The sequence below is a fragment of the Podarcis gaigeae genome, assembly GCF_964106915.1.
Source record: "Podarcis gaigeae genome assembly, chromosome: 7".
Taxonomy (NCBI): Eukaryota; Metazoa; Chordata; class Lepidosauria; order Squamata; family Lacertidae; genus Podarcis; species Podarcis gaigeae.
Window position 1 is genome coordinate 25,843,711 of NC_139683.1, and position 20,844 is coordinate 25,864,554.

Consider the following 20,844-nt stretch of genomic DNA (forward strand, 5'->3'; position numbering starts at 1 on the left):
AGTGGAACACAAAACTTGTCATAATCCTGAAGTCCGGCAGTGACCAGGACAACGAGTCAAAGGCTATACTGCCACTGTCTGAGAAGCTAGACCAGATTCCTAGCTTCAGAGCCTCAGGTCTCATGTTTGGGATCAGGGGGTTCACTGATCATGAGGCTGACTGGCAGGAAGTCACTAAACTGGATCCCATGGACCAGGGCCATAGAACTAGAACTGAGACCCTCACAGGCAGCTAGTTCTGGCCTGAGAAACTGAGTGTCTCCTATGCTACCCCACCAGTCTGACAGTGCATGGGACACCTGGAGCAAAGGAGAAGTGCCTATCTTCAGCTCAAAGGGCTGTCCCTTTAAGAGCCTCTAGTGCTCCAATAAAAGAGGTGGAGGATCAGAAAGATGGACTTGGAGGCAAAGTCTCACCTCCAACCCTTGTCAAGCACGTTGTTCATTAGGAGCTCTCCATGGTGCTGCAGCAATCAACCTGCCTTGCTCTGTGGGTGGCACCTCAGGACTAGAATAGGATAAAATATCTGATGCAGTCCAGAGATAAAGTTCACAAGTATCCCATTCTTTCTTTCCTTCCCTGTGCTGCAAAAAAATATTGAAATATTTTGGAGTTAGAAAAATATACTGATATGGATAGCACTTGCTCAGGGATCTTACTAACTACTTTAGTGCAAAATGATAAGGTTAATGGGATTTTAGGAAATCAAGGAACATTTGTGTGCTTAGTTAGACTCCAGATTACTAAATTCTAGAAATTTTGCTTTTTTAATTTACACTAAAGGAAGTTGGTAGACAGGATGGGCAGAACATGAATATTTAGATACACATGACTACCTTTGAATAACCCTTATTAAAATTGGTCGCTACTATTAGTTTCCTGTTTAAATTATTGAATGAATTACATTTATGTAAATCGGGTTTATGTAATGTGGTTTGGAAAGATTATGCCTTCCCCTTCCAAGAATGTCTTTGGCTTGTCTATATGGAATTGCTTCTGCATAGCATATTAAAATGCTTAAAAAATGAATAATCTTTCTGACTTCTTCCAAGGTAATCCCACACATTCCACACAGGCAAGGATGTTCAAATTATGTAGCTAGTGAGTACTAGAATAAACCATGTTTCTGCTTCACTGTAGAAAGCATGATTATTATCAGAGTAGACCCACTGAAACCAGTGTACTTGAAATTTTATTGCTTGAATTGCATTTTTCAGTATACAGTATGGTCATTTAAAAAAAATAAAATAAAAAGAATTATGCTACAATGTGGACAAGAGATACTAGATGGTATTAATGACCTGTCTGGGTTATATTTAAATAGGCTCAGCATTGGTTCTAGTAAACCTTTCCCCTTTTCTTTTGAAGTTATGGGAATTTCAAATTTAGTGTGCAAGTTTCAATTTTTTTTCTTAAAAAAAGAAAGGCATATAGCCCATCTAAAAGCACGAAGAAAGGGAAAGACTGACAGCTGAGCTAGCACTCACAGCTGTCATTTCATTTGCCTCCCTGGGCTCAGCCTGAGGGACGTGTTACAAGCACTCTCCCTATCTTTCCCCTTTTTTGTGTGTCTTCGCCTCTACAGGTCCAGCATGCCCAGTGACAACAGCAACAGTGAGGCACCAGGAGGAGCCTGGCTGCCTCACAAAATACTTCAGCGTAGTGTGGTGCAAGGCCTCCAAGAAAAAACACAAGAAGTGGGAAGGTGATGCCATTCTTATTGTGAGAGGGAAGTCGGTGACCCTGAAAGATACAGAAGGCAGAGACATTGGAAGAGGTAATGCCAAATTAGAGTGCAACTCTGATGTGTAGAAGTTTTGCACTGCCCCCAAAGGAATGTGTGCTTGAATAAAATGAAAACATTTGCTTGTATGGTTGGCATTACAATGCAGTAGGAAATTTGGCAGTGGCGCAGTCTTTGTCGGTGATTGGCTGAACTGTTCTTGTGTCACAGAGAAGTAGGGAAGCCAGAATTGTCTCTGGCTGCTTGCTATTGGTTATGGGCTCAGATCCAAGAGAGAAGGGCCAGGCAGGTGCATGGGATTGGGAAATGAAGAGTAAAAGAGGCAGAGGGGCTTGAGAAGGAAGTAGGTCAGAAGGAACAGAGGGACTTAGTGTATGAGTATTGGTGCTTGAGAAAGATCTGGTGGAATGTGGGGAAGGACAGGGAGGAGTCTGAGAAGAGAACTGGGAGAGAGAAGAGGGTAGTTAGGAAAAGATCTAGTGGAATGTGGGGAAGGACAGGGAGGAGTCTGAGAAGAGAACTGGGAGAGAAGAGGGTAGTTAGGAAAAGATGCATGTGACCAAGAGCTTCAGAGACAGAGACCTGCCTCTTATTTGAAATAAGCAGACAAATCTCAGTCTGAAGGCCCCTGAAGGCTCATGTTTAATGCACCCCGCCATTTTGGTTTTGCCTTCTCCTTCCCTTCTTTCAGCAAGGAGTCTCCATTGGATCTTGGAGCCTTTCCGTTCATGGACAGAGCACTCTGGATCCAACCTAATGTGGCCAAAGTCTTCGTCTAACTTTTACCTGACAGCTTTATTATTACTATTATTTTAATTTTCTGTTCATCTCAGCTAAACATTTTGCGGCCTTTCTTAGGTGCTGGATACAAAGTCAAAGACCTGGAGAATTTTGACCAAGGCCAGACTCTGATGGTTGGAGGCAAAGAAATTGAAGTGATGGGCATAATTGCAGAAGAGGACTTCAAAAGCGGCAAGTGTTTTCAGTCTGGTGTGAAGACTGCCGAGGAGATTTGGAACGTCTCGCAAGCTGCTGCAAAACCATTCTGCAACCCTTTCAAAAATGTATCCAAAACTAACACTGAAGGAAATCCTCCCAAAGGCTCCCAGAACTATAACCCACGTCATGATCCATGCGCACCAAGTGAGGATTTTTATGGTTCACCTGCTTTAATCTGTTTTTAACCTCTGTTTTATCCTCTTCTGAATTTGAATAGACTGGCAGGATTAGGCCCTGTTTTTTTTTTTTTTTTGCCTCCTCTGCTCCAATATATTGGGGGTGAATATTTTTTTAAATAAATTTCGAATCTACATGAGATGTGCAGGCGTTGCTAGTAACAGGCAATAATACATTTAAATGGGCAATCTGCAATTAATGCCCCCCCATCTGATTAATTTGGAGAGGACGCTTTCTTTTCTGCAGCAGCCTAACCTTTCCCAGCCAGGGGCCCTCCAATTGTTTCTTCTTATTGTTATAAGAAAAAACTGCTCCTTTTCCTTTATGGGGTACCCAGGAGCCCATATAGAGTCCTTTTGTAGGTTCTCTATTGGTAGGAGAAAATAACAGAGGCCAACCAGAGAATATTGAGGAGCAAAGCAGCTAGTAAGCCTGATCTTTATTAACTATTGCAACAGGGTGCTCACTGTCACATGCAAGAGACAGGAGGGACTCCGAACCATGCGCTCAAGCCCTTATATAGACTTTTGAACTGCCCACCCTGGAGCCCAAGACCACCCCTCCATACATCATACATCAGAGAAGGGGTGTAGCCCAAGACCACCCCCTAGTACATCATCCATACATCAGAGAAGGGGTGGCCTACAACAGAAGTCTGAGTGCATTGTTTTTATCCTGTCTGCCAGGTTACCTGATTGGATTACCTGGGTATCCTGACCACTCTTTTGTTATGATAACTACTCAATTCCTGAATCCAGGTCACAGGCTCACCCTATTCATTTCTTAAATGTGCCCTTGAGACAGGATTTGTGAGCATAGAGACAATAGGGAGGCTCCCCATTTCCTTTGACCTTGTAGAGAAATATTTGAGGTCGTTTGGGAGAGACAAAATGATTTCAGGACTTTTTTTCGGTGGGGTTTCAGATATGTGGTTTATACGTTTATGTATGTGCTTGCTTGGTACATTTATGAACATTTATAATATATATATGACTTTAACATTCTTATAACATTATAACTCACATCAGCGCTAACTGTTGGGCTTGCTGGCTGGTGCTGATGGGAGTTGGAGTCCAACAGCAGCTCGTGGGTACCAGGTTGGGGAAGGCAGCAGTGGCTAGTCAAATATTCCTTCATACCTTGAGGGCATATCCACACCATGCATTTAAATCAAAACAAGAGTAAAATCTATTTAGGTAACATTGACAATCACTTGCTGTTCTGCTGCTTTACTTAATCTGATAATTAAAAACATAACTGTGTTTGCCAGCTGTCGATTCTCCCCCAACCAGTAGCTTTTACTGAATAAACAGTAATGTTGCTTTCATGATTCCTGTGCTTCAAATTTAAGATTGCTTAGTTATGCTGCGCCCATCCCCAAATCACCAGCGGTTGTTCAACAAGTTGGGCTTGCCTGTGGTGGATGTTGTTGTGGACCCCCACATTGTAAACCATCTTCGACCGCACCAACGGGAAGGGATCACATTTCTTTATGAATGTATGATGGGAATGAGGTAAGAGGATAATCATTTTGTACTTCTTTTTAAATTGCGTGAACAAAAGCTGAAGTATGGCCTTTCAGTCATCTGCAGTAAATCACACAGGTGGGCAAACTTTCTTTCTGCTTTCTGATTTCATCGGTCTTTTTAGAACTTTGGTATGGGGTGGGGGGCAGGCTGGTATCTCCGAAGCTTATTGAGAATTGGCCTATATGTCTTGGGTATGCTGTAGTGGTAGGAAATGGCATAGCCCTGGTGGTTAATTCGGTTGAATTGCATTTGGACCAGCTACAGCAGGAGGTTTCTATTAATGAATAATGCAACCAATTCTCTCCTAGCAAATTCCACCCTCAGAGAAGCAGGGCACTCATTCGAGATACACTTGACACGTTACATATTAACAGAGAAGTTAGGGAGAAAGCTCATTGTTGAAATTGCTATGCCATTTGCTTAATATAAACTCTGTAATTTGAAGTAGGGATTTTAAACTTCAATCCTATACCCACTTACCTGAGTGTAAGCCTCATTGGACTTCTGAATAACAACAAAGGAGAAGGCCACAATGAAAGGAGAAAGTTGGGATATTGATTCCTGTTCATTCAGTAAAACTGTTCCAATCTCATTCCCTTATCAGAGTAAGTTGAGAAAGCTTTTGCCAAAGTTAGGAGCTTTCTACAAATTTGATTCAGGTTGTATAAGAAAACAGCCTCAGAAACTTAGAAGAAACTTTTACTTATTCTAAGCAAAAATACTAGATAAGCTAATAAACATAAATGTTATTTTGTTATTCATTTTTGTAGCCTTTTCTGTATATTAATGTTTTTACCCTTGTGGGGTTTTTACCCTTTCTGGTTTTGCACTAAATTGAATTATTTGATATGCACCTTGTAACAGCATTGTCATATTATTGAAAGTGTGTGACTGAACCAACACATACAAATAGTAAGTAAATGAAATAAAAATCTAAGGCCAGGCCTCAATACATATTTTTGTGAAAAAGAAAAAAGGACTTGCATAGCTTAACAATATGGATTTTCCTAAGAATGGTTTGCAGAGAATTGCCAAGCTTTAAAAGAAGAAGAAGAATAAAGTATCAACCATGCAATTGTCTTTTTTCAGAGTAAGCTGTAGATTTGGAGCCATTCTTGCAGATGAAATGGGTTTAGGAAAAACTCTGCAGTGCATTTCAGTCCTCTGGACTCTCCTGCGTCAAGGGCCATATGGATGCAAACCTGTAATAAAACAGGCACTGATAGTCACTCCTGGGAGTCTGGTGAAGAACTGGGGGAAAGAATTTCAAAAATGGCTGGGAAGTGAGAGAATCAAGGTGTTCTTAGTGGATCAGGTGAGATAATAGTCTGGTTTGTACATCATGTTAAACCATTCTTAAACCACTGTTAATTGAAAAATGCCAAAGAATGTTCTGCAGATAGAATCCTAGAGCTGGAAGGGACCCTGCGGATCATCTAGTCCAACCCTCTGCAATGCAGGAATATGCAGCTGTCCCTTGTGGGGATTGAACCTGCAACCTTGGCATTATCAGCACCACGCTTTAACTGTTTTGTCATACACTATCTTCTTTCCACGCGGCCTACTTCTCGCCCTGAGCTGCCCCTCTTCCTGACTTCCCTTAAGGCTTTGCAGTGCCCAGCTGCTATCATTGCCTCATCATGTCACCATTTCCCTTTCCATTGGTCAGCTCCAAGAGCGAGGGTGTGGGAATCTTAGCAGTCTTTAGCAACTTTAATCAACCTGCAGTGTTCTCCTTACATTCTCCCAATAAAGAAATGCCCATACTCCTTTGCAGCATGTGTTTTTTAGAAATCCTTTTCTTCCACTCCTCTGGTCTACCCACTGGGTCCTTGACAATTGACCCATTACCATAAATTTGAGCTCAGTAAACTTGCTGATCAGAAGGTCGGGGGTTTGAATCCCCGCGACAGGGTGAGTTCCCATTGCTCGGTCCCTGCTCCTGCCAACCTAGCAGTTTGAAAGCACGTCCAAGTGCAAGTAGATAAATAGGTACTGCTCCGGCGGGAAGGTAAACGGCGTTTCCGTGCGCTGCTCTGGTTCGCAGAAGCGGCTTAGTCATGCTGGCCACATGACCCGGAAGCTGTACGCTGGCTCCCTCAGCCAATAAAACAAGATGAGCGCTGCAACCCCAGAATCGGCCACGACTGGACCTAATGTTCAGGGATCCCTTTACCTTTAAACCTTACCTGTGTTGGAGCCATCCCCCATCTCCCCTCCCCATCTGCTCCTGGATGGTTAAAAGACTGCTTTCAATAATGCACACTTAAGTATTTTCATCTGTTTCATTTGTAATCATCAACAGGAATAGAACCTTTCTTGAATTCCTTCCACTTACTTGGCACTTACTTGGCATTCTCTCTTCTATTTCTGTGCTTTGCTATTCAGGCATAAAGTTGCTGCTACTGTGAGCTGTACCTACTTGGATAAAGTAGGTAGAGCTCAAAGCGATATGTCAAAGAAATTCCCTTTAAGTTTTCAACTCCAGCTTGAGCTGCAGCTGTGAATTGAAGTGGGGCAGGGATGGGGGTGGGGAAAGGCAGAGTTGGATGGGGAAAAGGATCCTGTTATTAGTCAGAGTTAGCAGCAACGTGAACTTCAGGAAATTTTCTAGTGAGAGTTGCTGAATGCTAAGATTGGCTTCTCTTGCTTAAAGTTGCAGTAACCTGGTGGGCAATTTGGGCAGGGCAGCAAAACAAAACAAAACACACAAACCATCATTAGGGAGGTACTTACATTCACATGTAATACTAAGCCATAGTTAAGGTCAGTAAAGCAACAACAAACCATGGTTTGTTTTCACAAACAAGGCATAGTTAAGGCATTTTGCTGGGTTAGTATGTAACGCTAAGCCATGGCTTATTAACTAAGATTTCTTTAAACCATTGTTTAACATGATGTGCGAACCAGGAACAATGTTCACCTGTCCCCTGTAACAATGCTAGGTACTTTCCTTGGTGTTTGGATAGACCTCAGTTCTATTTTTACTCTTGCGGAGCCTGTTAGCTGGTTTGAGAATGTTTACACTGCGCCTTGTTAGCATTTGTATTCCTATTGTAAAAAACAGTTGAAAAATCATTGTGAGTGTTGCTTTTTGCTGCTTCCCCAATTGGGGGGGGGGCAATAAAATCTAGATGTAACTTTACAACTCTACATTGACATGCTGTGTGGTGTTGTCAATGGAGCCACCCAAGGACTTGCAACACAACTGAGTAGAAGCACCTCACCATTTGTGAATAATGAGGAGCTTTCTTTCTTTCTTTCTTTCTTTCTTTCTTTCTTTCTTTCTTTTTCCAATCAGTATTGCCAGGAGGAGGATAGCATTTCCTGTTATGGGCCTACCGTGATCTGTCATTCCACCTTTCTCCTCTGCTGTTAGAACAAATGTAACAATTGATATGAAAAAGGGCAAAAACCCCCAGAACACTAGGGTGCCTCCCCCTCACCAGAGCCATTATTCTGCTTTGCAATTAACAGAAGGTGCAACATTTTCTGATTGGAGAGTGTGCATGTGAATTAGGATGTTTATATGCACATGCATGCATAAGAAGCCCACATCATGGTCAGTGTGAGAAACAAGATGCTGGGCTTGACAAACCACTGCCCTCATCTAGCAGGGCTTCCCACATGAAAGCAATAGCCCTCTCTTGCTCTTCTTCCCCAGTGGCTGGTGTTCAGGGGCATGGTGCCTGTCATCCAACAGGTAGTGTACAGCCATCATGACTATTGGCCACGGATAGCTTTCTCCCGTGTGAATTGGAGTAATCACCTTTGAGAACCATCTAAACTAGCAACTATGCCCATGTCTTATGGCAGTGACATACACAGATTAACTAACCGCTGTGTGAGGAAGTAAACACACAGGTGTTTTTGTTTCTTTAAACTGTCAACTTGCCTGACCCACAAAGCATTATAATTCTCTCTACGATATGCAGGATCACAAAGTAGAAGAGTTCATCAATTCCCCACTTTATTCAGTCTTGATCATTAGTTATGAGATGTTTCTACGCTCCCTGGACCAAATACAGAAGGCGCAGTTTGGCCTTGTCATTTGCGATGAGGGACATCGCTTGAAAAATGCTGCTATTAAGACGACGACTGCACTTGCCAGTCTGTCTTGTGAGAGGAGAATTATTCTGACTGGTGAGTACTTAATCATCCTGTTGCCACCAAACGGACTAGCATGGGGATAAAATAAGTGTTTGCCACATTTATGAATGTAGCTGGAGAGGGAACACTTCTCAGGATACTACATGAAGAGTTATTTGTGTGCAAACAAGATGTTGAGATCACACCCCGGTAGCTGGAAGCACTGTTTGCCATACAGTAAAAAAGATAAATTTACATTGTAATGCAAAAGATGAATAAAGCGTAATCAGCTCGGGCGGGGGGGGGGCAGCCCTTCTGAAGGTGTAAATGCATTCCTTTTCTCTTCCAAGGTACTCCAGTACAAAATGATCTGCAAGAATTTTATGCATTAATAGAGTATGTAAATCCTGGAATACTTGGTCCTTTGTCTACATACAAAAAAGTATATGAGGAACCTATTCTCAGATCCCGAGAGCCTTCAGCAACAAAGGTACATTATCATCAAAATCTGGAATTGAACAGTGTGATTTAAAATTAAGGGGCACCTGGTGCTTCTTGTCAATATGAGGAATGAACCGTTCTTTTGGATGAGATTGTACAGAAAGGCATTACTTAACTTTACCCTTGCAGTGTTACATGTGTTCATACTTCTAAAACCTGAGTAGGATTTTCAGAATTTATTGTACAACACAAATGGCTCCATTTGGTCTTAGCTCCCTATAGTGGCTTCCATTGCTGAATACTATTGAAAACTGGCAAAATGCTCATAACTTTTGCTGAGTGGGGTGTGCACAGAGCACATCAGTATACAGAGGCACAACATATTTGGCATGATGAGTGGGAAGGGGCCATAACCTAGAAGCAGAGCCCATGTTTTGCATGCAGAAGGTCTCTAGTTCAAAAGGGGTTGGAAAAGATATACCATTTGTCTGATGATAAATGTTGGAAATGTAAAGAAACTGAAGGAACGTTCTTTCACCTCTGGTGGACCTGCCCTAGAGTTAAGGCTTTCTGGGAAATGATATATAATGAGTTGAAAAAGGTATTAAGTATACCTTCCCTAAGAAACCAGAGGCCTTTCTTTTAGGCATCGTCGGCCAGAGGGTGTTAAAGAAGGACCGAACATTTTTTATGTATGCAACAACAGCAGCAAGGATACTTGTCGCTAAGCACTGGAAAACCCAAGATTTGCCCACACTGGAAGAATGGCAGATGCAACTGATAGACTATATGGAACTAGCAGAAATGACTGGCCGAATCCGAGACCTGGGAGAAGAGGCTGTGGAGGAGGACTGGAAGAAATTTAAGGACTATTTACAAAAATATTGTAAATTGTATCAGTGTTAAGAAAGATGTAAGATTATAAACAATATGGCACCATTAAGTTAGTTGAAAGGAATATGAAGATTAGTGAAAATATAAGAAAAGATAAATTTTGGATAAATATTATGTCAAAATTAAGCTTTTAAGGTTTGGGTAAAAATATCTAAAATTAGGGACACAATATTGGATAATTATAAAATAAGAATTGAAACAAGGTGATAAATTGCTGGGTAAAGTTTGATAAACTTGGAACGCAGGAACGAGAGATGCGAGGAAGTCCAAAGAAGCGAAGAAAATATGGCTATTGTAAAGTTATATGTTATTTTGTTTGTTTTTTTTCTATTGTATTAAGAAAATCTTAATGGCCGCACTCGTGTGCGGCTGTTCTTTGAGGGTGGCGGTGAGGGTGAAAAGAGCAGCCAACCTCCGCTTTTTGGTGGGCTTCCAAACGCAGTTCTATAGCCGGATTGAGAATCGGGAGAAATCTACAGTGATCTGGTTCTAGATCTTCTGGGTGGGGATAGTCAACTGCATATACACCATCCCCGAATTCATTAGGGGTATGTGCTTTAAATTCCGTATACATATCCCAAACTTTTTCAAACACAGGTTATGGCTGCTGTATTCCCCTCGCCCCCACCCCCAAATCCTAAAGATAACAAGTAGGTGAAGTTGTATCTTTTTCTTAGGGTCCTCTGTGGAAGTGATGGTGACCTCACAGAACCTCTCTTATTTTTTTACAACTTCCTCACTCAGAATAAAAAATATTAAAGGCAAAAAAAAAAAAAGGAAAAGATCCTTGCCTGAAATCCTAGAGAGCCAGTCCCCATAAACGATACAGTAGTAGCTGGACTAATGGTCCCATCTGTTACAAAGGAACTTCATATGCTCATAATATGCTCATATTTTGAGGATCCCTACTGGTATTGGATGAGTCACCCAGTATCAGGGCTGGGTGGCAAGTTTGGTGTTCATTGCAACAGTTGTCCTCAGGCACAGTACTTTACTCTTCCCTATAGGAGTGAAATGACAACTATTAACTTATGCAGGAGAAAGTTAAGGGGTGTATGTTAACAGTGGCTAAGTCTGCTTCTTCCTCACGGAAACCATATTGTATTAACTCTGCTCCAGATTGCATTTCTTAGCCAAGGTAGAGTGGTATGCGAACTTGAGAACTGGATTTATCATTCCCTCTATTTCTGAAATTCAGGTGTGGGTGCCATTGCTTTGTGTAGCCAAGATGTCACCACCCACCCACAGTAGGGGGATGTATCAGAACTGCACATGTTCTGTACTGACTGACTGGGGAGGGGGTGGATGGAATGGAGTATCCTGGAGGGGGGCGTGTGTGCCTGACTCGAAGAGGAACACTCCTCAATACAACATTGCAGGTCTCTATATCTATAAAGGTACCCCTGCCCGTACGGGCCAGTCGTGTCCGACTCTAGGGTTGTGCACTCATCTCACTTAAGAGGCCGGGGGCCAGCGCTGTCCGGAGACACTTCCGGGTCACATGGCCAGTGTGACGAAGCTGCTCTGGCGAGCCAGCACCAGCGCAGCACATGGAAACGCCGTTTACCTTCCCACTATAAAGCGGTACCTATTTATCTACTTGCACTTAGGGGTGCTTTCGAACTGCTAGGTGGGCAGGAGCTGGGACCGAAAGACGGAGGCTCACCCCGCCGCTGGGATTCGAACCTCCGACCATGCAATCGGCAAGCCCTAGGCGCTGAGGTTTTACCCACAGCGCCACTCGCGTCCCTTCACTCTATATCTATAGACCATTACTATTAAGCTGAGATTGCTTGTATGAGCCAGATTGACTGTCCTTTTCATTTACTTAGGAAGAAATTGAACTGGGAGAGAGAAGAGCAGCAGAACTGACTCGCCTCACTGGACTCTTCATTCTGAGAAGAACCCAAGATGTCATAAACAAATTCCTCCCTCCTAAACTGGAGAGCATACTTTTCTGCCGCCCAACAGCACTGCAGCTCGATCTCTATCGAAGTCTACTGAGCTCTCCGTTTGTTAGATCTTGCCTTCAGGGTAGTCTGGAAAACAGCTCCCATTTAATATGCATTGGAGCTCTGAAAAAGCTTTGCAACCACCCCTGCCTTCTCTTCAAAGCAATAAAGGTTTGTATATTGTGCTTTGTTTAAACACATTGTTTACAAAGCATCTCACATTATCGGTGCCAAGAAAAACACAGTGGACAGCATTTCAGTCAACATAAAGACCAGCAAGTATCAAAAACCACATAAGCATATCAATAAATTCACAAATTACGGTAATTCAAAACGTGTTTATCACAAAAATACAGTGAGACTATTACCAATTATATTAATTCACCTAAAAAACCTGATTCAGCAACATGATAATCTTGTTAAGAAAGGTGCTGCTTCTATACTTTCTAACAAACCATCTGGAAGTAGGAGCAAACCTTGAAAGTTGTGAATAACTATGGTGCTTGCAGAGTCAACAGATCTGAGTGGGCAGTGAGAGGAAGAAACAAATTACATGCCTACATTGTGTGGCAGGCACATCTCTTATTTCGGGCAGTTCACCTCCCAGCTTTTATCTGAGCTTCCCTTGTAGCCCCACCCCCATCTCTCACCTGGGGTTCAGATCATTACTCCCTCTAACACAGCCCTAATGCCCTTTGATGTTTACCCTTTGGGAGTGACCTGCCCATGGCACTTTTGGGAAAGATGCTTCCCTCCCAGATACTGCTGCAGATATATGCCCCCCCTTTTCTCTCGGTTTCTACTTTCTCACCTGAGCACATGGAACAGCTCTAGAGGGTTGTTAGTATCAGCAGCGGCAGATGCAGCTGCAGTTGAAGGCATTGGAGGCAAGGATCAAATTCTTTTCCAGCCCTTCAGATGTTCTGGCTGCTGTTACAGGACAAATGAATTTTCTTTGTCTCCCTTTCCCTTTGCCTCGAGGCTGCCCTGTTTGTTACTTACTACAGCAGTGCCAGCTGCTGCTGCTGCTGCTGCTGCTACCAGCAGATCAGCAAAAATCCCTTGAGAAATTATGTACTTCAGAAAGTAGCCGGACCTTTTGATTTCTTCAAAAACCTCAAGCCTGGAAAGTGTGAAAATGAAATGCTAACCTTTATCAGTTCCATTTCTTACAGTCTTTATTCTCTTAGCTGGCTTCTGCACTCATTATTAATTGGGCTTTTCTTATCCCGTCTCCCCAACTCCCTCTCAAACTAGTTAATAAAAGATGTCAAGAGATGCCAGCGTATTTTATCTTGTCCTTTTAGAAAGCAATGCCTATTGCTTCTGTTGTATTATATTGCCAGTAGCAGCCATGATTCCTTCAGGGCAATCTTTTAAAAATGTATGATCTCCTTGAGGTTCCTGCATTCCAGGGGGTTGGACTAGATGACCCTCGAGGTCCCTTCCAAATCCCTACAAATCTATTATGCTACCTTTATGGAATCTTTTCCATGCTGATTTTCCTGCCAAGGACCTGCCAAGCATCCCCTGCCTAAGATGCTTCTTTATTTCCTTTAGTGGCAACTTTGAACCTTCTGCTTGGAAATACATTATATTTATCTATATTTGTGTGTGTGTGTGTGTGTGTGTGTGTGTGTGTGTACACACACACACACACACACACACACACACACACACACACACAACGTAGTCATTTCCTCTGCCTTCCCCAACACACGCACATAGTGGATCAGGCCCACAGGCGGAGGCAGGATGTGTCATAGTAAATTTTACAGGCAGCTCTCTTGTTCCATCATGATGCTGTGTGTGTGCAAAAAAGCCACGGTCCATAGCGTGATACCCAATTTATTAGTACTGGAATAATTGCAGTCCTGTATATAGTTTCATGGGAGTAAGCTCCATGGAGCTAAGTGGTGCTGATTGCATAGTTTAGACTTGTAAACCTTACTGAGCTTTAACAAGAGTTTTTTCAAGCCACGCAACTTTTTGCCTTTAATTAGAAACACACACAATCCTACAAAGAAGCGTTGTCATTTAAACTGCTGGCATGGAGTGGGAGCTCTGTCAAAGGAAAAGTAAGAATTAATACTTGCAGTATTATCTACGTGTTCAACATTTTGGGATATTCTGTCCTCAATGCTTTATAACACCCACTTTGGCTACAGCATCCTTTTATTCACTTCAGAGCAGCTGAAGAAGGAAGAAGCAGAAATGTTTTGCTGTAAGGCTTTAATAACTTTTGTTTGTCCCTGAAGGAAAAAAAAAACAGCTTTAGTGATTAACTGCACCCTTCCAGGATCCAGAGTAAACTTGTCTGAAGTGTGGTGCTTGATGCTTTAAAAATAATATGTCATGTTAACAATAAAAGCCACCCAACTTTTAATGAACTGTTCTTTTTCTAGGACAAAGGATGTGATCCCAGTTGTGATGTACAAGAGAAACAGAACCTCCATGAGGCTTTGCTTGATATTGTTTCTCAAGAACATACCCCAACCTATTTCTCTGAGACTGACTCGGGGAAGTTAAACGTGCTGACGCAGTTGCTGGCAGCAATTCGGGAACTGAGCCCTGCAGAAAGGTAGGAAATTGGTTTGGTCAGCTTCTCTCTTTTTTTTTTAGTGTAGTTGAATCTTTTGATTTAATCTGATTTCTCTCAGATGACATACACCTAGAACAGATGATCCTAACAATCAATGTTATAATAATAATAATAATAATTTATTTGTACCCTGCCCATCTGGCTGGGTTTCCCCAGCCACTCTGGGCGGCTTCCAACAAAGACCAAAAATACACTAAAATGTCACACATTAAAAACTTCCCTGAATAGGGCTGCCTTCTGATGTCTTCTGAATGTCAGGTAGTTGTTTATCTCTCTGACATCTGATGGGAGGGCGTTCCACAGGGCGGGCGCCACTACCGAGAAGGCCCTCTGCCTGGTTCCCTGTAACTTTGCTTCTCGCAGTAAGGGAACTGCCAGAAGGCCCTCGGCGCTGGATCTCAGTGTCCGAGCAGAACGATGGACGTGGAGACGCTCCTTCAGGTATACTGGGTCAAGGCTGTTTAGGGCTTTAAAGGTCGACACCAACACTTTGAATTGTGCTCAGAAACTTACTGGGAGCCAATGTAGGTCTTGAAAGACCAGTGTTATGTGGTCTCAGTGGCCGCCTCCAGTCACCAGTCTAGCTGCCGCATTCTGAATTAGTTGTAGTTTCTGGGTCACCTTCAAAGGTAGCCCCACGTAGAGCGCATTGCAGTAGTCCAAGTGGGAGATAACTAGAGCATGCACCACTCTGGTGAGACAGTCCGCGGGCAGGTAGGGTCTCAGCCTGCATACCAGGTGGAGCCCATTTTGCATGGGCAGGAGTAAAAACAAGGCAAACCCCCTCCCTCCTGAATGCACTTCTTAGAACCATGCAGGTGGCATCTGGCTAAAACACTCTTGCTCAACCTCTGCCCCATGGCTATTTGTCACCCTGTGCTCTTTGAAGGAAGAAGGCTAGGTCTCTATAATGTTGTTCATCTGATAACCTGGCATTCACTGAGTTTTAGCAAAGCTGTAGCCTGGGAAGCAGGCTAGTATTGAGACAGATGATTGGTCCAATCTAGCTCAATATTGTCTACAGCCCTCAGCTGCTATGATGCCCCCCCCCACAAAATAACCTCTTTCACATAGCGTATGGGACCTTTTTAAAAAACTAGTTACTGCAGGGGAGTGTTACCCTCCCCTTCCCAGCTGCTTACCTCTAATTCACCCTGCCGCAACCCGGGCAGGAATTAAGAAAATATCTCTCATTTGTGTGAATGAAAACTTTATTGGGGGGGGGGGGCAGTGCTGAAGAGGGGATGCTGCAGGCCAGATCCAAAAGTGCTGCAGACCGCATGTGGCTTGTGGCCTGGCACTTACCTGGACCTGTTCTGTGCTAAAAGGAGCCTTTCTCGACTCTATACCTAGAGGTTCCAAGGATTTGAACCCTGGACCTTTTTGCATGCAAATTATGTACCCTGCCCTTGGTACACACGCTAACGATATATACGTTTTGGAGATTTAAATGCAATGAACATGAAGGAACTGTATTAGCCAGTAACAGATCTACTGTATTCTGGATTGACAGAGTCGTGGTGGTATCCAATTACACACAGACCCTGAACATATTGCAAGAGGTGTGCAAACGCCATGGATATTCCTATGCAAGGCTTGACGGCAACACTCCCGTCTCCCAGAGACAGCAGATCGTTGATGGTTTTAATAGTAAATTCTGCCCATCTTTTATCTTCCTGCTGAGTTCAAAGGCTGGTGGCGTGGGCCTGAACCTTGTTGGGGCCTCCCATTTAATCTTATATGATATCGATTGGAATCCAGCCACGGATATTCAGGTTTGTTGTGAATGTCTGAAAAGCCTTTTACACCAGGCATCATTAGCAGCAGCTGTTTAATGGCACACATTTTTGTTCAAAGAAACATTCAGATTGATACCATTTTGTATGCAGGCCTGTGCCCTGGGGCTGCTGAGCATACTTACCAAAGATGGATGCAGGTGGAATTAATATTTTCCATTGCAGAAGTTTAACTCACTTTCTCACAGGAAATTTCAAACAGGATGCTCAAAGCCCAATTCAAATAGGCAAACTTCTCCTTTCCGAGGGCTATATGGTAGTTACTTTGAGAATAGCTAGTTGCATAGGGGTCTCATTATTTTGAGCTCAGCTGCAAGGAATGAAAATGCGATAACTGATTTATGCAGGATGGTTAAAATATCTAAAGTGCTGAATAATTCCCCTTGCATTTGTTGTCTGAACCACGCTTTGAAGTAAGCCATTGCCATTATATTATTATTATTATTATTATTATTATTATTATTATTATTATTAATTATTATTATTAATTTATTCAACATATACATTGCCCTATTCCTGGAGGTCTCAGGGCGGTTCACGATAAGACCACAACATATAAAATCAAACCAAAAGCAGTAACCCAATAAACCCCCTCCCCCCAAAAAAAGCACTAGTTCCTCATGTAGCTCACTGATCTTGAAACCGAGGAAGGTTAAAAAGAAAATTTGTGATCTGACATGGAGGCCTGTTGCTCAAAGAAGTTTTAAAAAAAAGTCGCTGGGCTTGCCAAAGGCCTTGCACACCTAAAGTTGTTCTTTGGATCTTAACCATTGTTTTGCACATTATGCACACACACACACACACACACACACACACAGGGTAAAGAAATTGTAGAGATGGCTGCTGTTTTTAATACTAAATTACTTTTAAAATTAGATGTGTATGGAGGAAACGGGCTTTCACCCAGTGGAGTCGTACATTACCTTAATTTGTTGGGAAAGGGTTAGGGATGATAGAGATGCTGTAATCATAATAAAGCGGGGAGGAGCCTGTGTAGTTTTGACAATTCAGTTTGGTTGGTCATGGCCAATGGATGCTTTGCTCTTGAAATTGATGATACACATTCTGTTGGTTTTAATGGAGTCATCTTAAGGCCATAGTTAATATGAGTTGTTCTGTGACTGGTGCTGCCACAGCCTCAGGGAGGCCTGATTTGGAGTGGCACTGCAGAGCCGGGGAATGGGATTTTAACCCTTTACCATTGTGCTGAGTCTCTGATTGATAATCCCTCATGCCAGAAGCTTCTATTAGCTGTGGAAGGCCTGTGTGTTTTCCTCTCCGTAGCTAATAGTGGCTATAGGGAGAGGTGCTGATTTTTGTTACGCAATTGGCAGGTGGAGGTTCAGGCTTGCACTCCCCTCCTGCCATGTCTCAGTCCAAATACACGTCACCCACAGCTGTTTATAAGACAGGGAAGAGATGTTGGCAGCCTCAGTTATGGTTCTCCTTCACATGTAGTTTTGGCCGGTGGAATCCACATTTTAATAAACATATATAGGATTATGTTGCACTTGGTTTTCCTTATAAATTCCAGGACCTGATAGTTTGGGTCCGAAAAAGAACTGACAACCAAATGTTAGAGAAGCGGGTAAATTTAAATAAGGTGAAATGCTCTTGCCAGCCACATAATACAGAATAGTGTGCTCAGTCATATTTCCCTTCTCCTTCCCTTTTAGGCAATGGCCAGAGTTTGGAGAGATGGGCAGAGACATACAGTGCATATTTACAGACTGCTTACTACAGGTCCGCCGCATATTTGCAAACTCTTGTTTGAGTTTGGTTCACAGGAAACATCTCTAGATGTATCCGCTCTTAAGAATTATACAGCATTTTCTGTTGGCTTTTATTTCAGGCCCTCATTTCCAGATATAAAACCAGTGTCTCTGCTTTTTTCAATGCAGGCACAATAGAAGAGAAAATCTATCAGAGACAGATCAGTAAGCAAGGGCTCTCTGGGGCAGTTGTCGACTTTTCCAAGGGATCCGAACACATCCGTTTTTCTGTTGAAGAGCTTAGAGATCTGTTCACCCTGCATGAAGAGTCTAGCTGCCTTACCCACGATTTGCTGGAGTGTAAATGTACAGAAAAGGAAGGTAACCTAGGTGAGTTTTGTTTTGCTTTCATTCCTCCTCTCCATTGGCCACTGGCTCCTCTCCAACTCGGTATACAATTTGGTTCCCAGCATTCCCTTAATGTCTTTATAAATTGCAAAAATAGGGATTGGTAGCTTTCAGTGGTAATTGCTTTTATGTGAATAACAAATTGCCTCTTTGTGGAACCTCTAAATCAGGGATGGAGAACCTGCTCTTGCCCTCCTGATGACTAACATCCAGCATGGCCAATCGCCAATAGTTAGAGGTGATGGGAGCTGTAACAGAATAGATTAATAGAATTGTGGGATTTGAAGCGACCCTGAGGATCATCTACCCCAGGCTTCCTTAACCTCGGCCCTCCAGATGTTTTTGGCCTACAACTCCCATGATCCCTAGCTAGCAGGGCCAGTGGTCAGGGATGATGGGAATTGTAGTCACAAAAACATCTGGAGGGCCGAGATTGAGGAAGCCTGAATTCTAGCCCAATCCCCTGCTTTGCAGCTCTCCCATACAGGGATCAAACTTGCAACCTTGGCGTTATCAGCACCACGCTCTAACCAACTGAGCTATCCAGGCCAACAGCAGATTGTGGGTGTGCAAGTTTCCCAGTTTGTGATCCAAACTATGCCTTTTGTGCAATAATTTGACCCATGTTGAATCATAATCATAGGTGGTAGATTGGGGACAGATGAAAGGGAGGACTTCTTCTCACAGTACAGAGTTAACCTACGAAATCCACTGCCACAAGATCTGGTGACACCCACTATCTTAGATATCTTTTAAAGGGGCATTACAGTGGTACCTCGGGTTACAGACTCCGCTAACTTCGGTTAAGAACTTTGCTTCAGGATGAGAACAGAAATCGTGCAGCGGCAGTGGGAGGCCCCATTAGCTAAAGTGGTACCTTAGGTTAAGAACAGTTTCAGGTTAAGAACGGACCTCCAGAACGAATTAAGTTCTTAACCTGAGGTACCACTTTACACAAATTCATGGAGAATGTTATCACTGGCTATTAGTGAGGATGGCTGTGTACGTATTATCTCCAGGATCAGAGACTACATGCCTCTCAATTACCACTTGCTGAGGAGAAAAAGCAGAGGACAAATAGTGCTTTCTTGAACTGCTTGTGCGCTTCCAGTTACATAGAATCTGGTTGACCCCTTTGGGAATGAGGATGCTGGACTAGATAGGCCTTTCAGTCACACAGTCACACACACACCTACACATGCTTAAACAGCTTAAACAGGGACAAATTAAGGACTTGTTCCCATGATCTTGTATCCGTTTCATAATTTTCATACTGTTCTTTGTCAAAAATAACAGATTTGGCATTTGATGTTCTTCCCTGCATCTCTAAAAATGCCATTTCTTTCAGGTCCCTCGGAAAACCTTTCTCTACAAGATTGCCAGCTTGGCCAAAGCAATGTGAAACCTGACTCAAAAAAGCCTCTCTCTATGTCACAGTTGATGCAATGGAAACACTATTCTGGGAATCAGGAAAATCTTCCCGATCCCTTTCTTAGAAGAATAAAAGAGAACATTACATTCGTTTTCCAAAATATGACCAACTAAATGATGCCATCTAAACAGGGACATTAGTTTCTCCCTTAGTCACAGTGGACGTTTGTGCCTTATCTTTTACAAGCAAAGCAAACTAATGGAATTGTTGGGGAATTATAAAGAGCATGTAATAAGGTTTATATTGGGGAAAGATTTAAGAATAAATTATGGTTGGGGAAGACATCGTGTTTACTATTACTTTTTCTGATTTTTTGTCATAAATAAAATTATTTTGTAATATTTTACTTGGAGCTAACCCAGCCCAAGGGTTTCCTTTATGTCATACGTAGAAGAGACCTTCCTATTATCATGGCTATTATTTCTGTAGCAGTAAGCCTTCATTTGTTGCTCACAGTTTCCATGTCTTCACAAGGCTGTGCTACCGTTGCGTATTCCAAGGGCTGAGCACACTCTTATGTACTTGGGCAAATACTTCTCTTATAACTTATTACTAATGGAATCACCATAGGAATGTTCTATACATGTCATGAGCCTCTTTTGGATAGTCCCTTTGATGCAGTTATTGACAAATGACATAACACCAGCTGTGCGAGGACTTTGGGGGGGGCGGGGAAAAATATTATTAAAGTGTGCTTTTCTACAGCACTTAGTGAGTTACTATCAAATGATCTACCATTTGCATTCATTGGTCCCACTCCTGGGGTGTAGTTATTAGTTATGATCATTTCCCCTCAGCTTGTGTCCTTGGGGCTGCCGGCTGAAATCCCACCTTCTTCCCTGACTTTCATGTATTTTAAAGAAATGTTTAAAGGAGAAGACCACAGCTCAGTGGAAAAGCCTCTGCTTTGCATGCAGAAGGTTTTAGGTTCAATTCCCAGTAAGAAGCAGTGGTGGGAAGGACTTTGGCAAGTCACTTATGTTAGTAGACAGTGATGGATGAGACGGACCTGCCATAATTTCTGAGGCCTCAGGTACGTCGCATCAGCAAGATGAAAAATATCCTCTAA

General features: G+C 42.7%; 1 protein-coding gene across 1 annotated transcript; it reads left to right on the forward strand.

Moving 5' to 3' along the window:
- Nucleotides 1–1,083: 1,083 nt before the first annotated feature.
- RAD54B (RAD54 homolog B) lies at nucleotides 1,084–20,121 on the forward strand. The gene is made up of 14 exons (XM_083747750.1): nucleotides 1,084–1,101; nucleotides 1,586–1,777; nucleotides 2,603–2,887; nucleotides 4,272–4,434; nucleotides 5,539–5,764; nucleotides 8,385–8,592; nucleotides 8,889–9,028; nucleotides 11,706–11,996; nucleotides 13,829–13,903; nucleotides 14,231–14,406; nucleotides 15,941–16,202; nucleotides 17,900–17,966; nucleotides 18,125–18,325; nucleotides 19,692–20,121. The coding sequence occupies exons 3-14, from the start codon at nucleotides 2,656–2,658 to the stop codon at nucleotides 19,886–19,888; spliced, it is 2,238 nt and encodes a 745-aa protein (XP_083603876.1). The 5' UTR covers nucleotides 1,084–1,101; nucleotides 1,586–1,777; nucleotides 2,603–2,655; the 3' UTR covers nucleotides 19,889–20,121.
- Nucleotides 20,122–20,844: the final 723 nt, after the last annotated feature.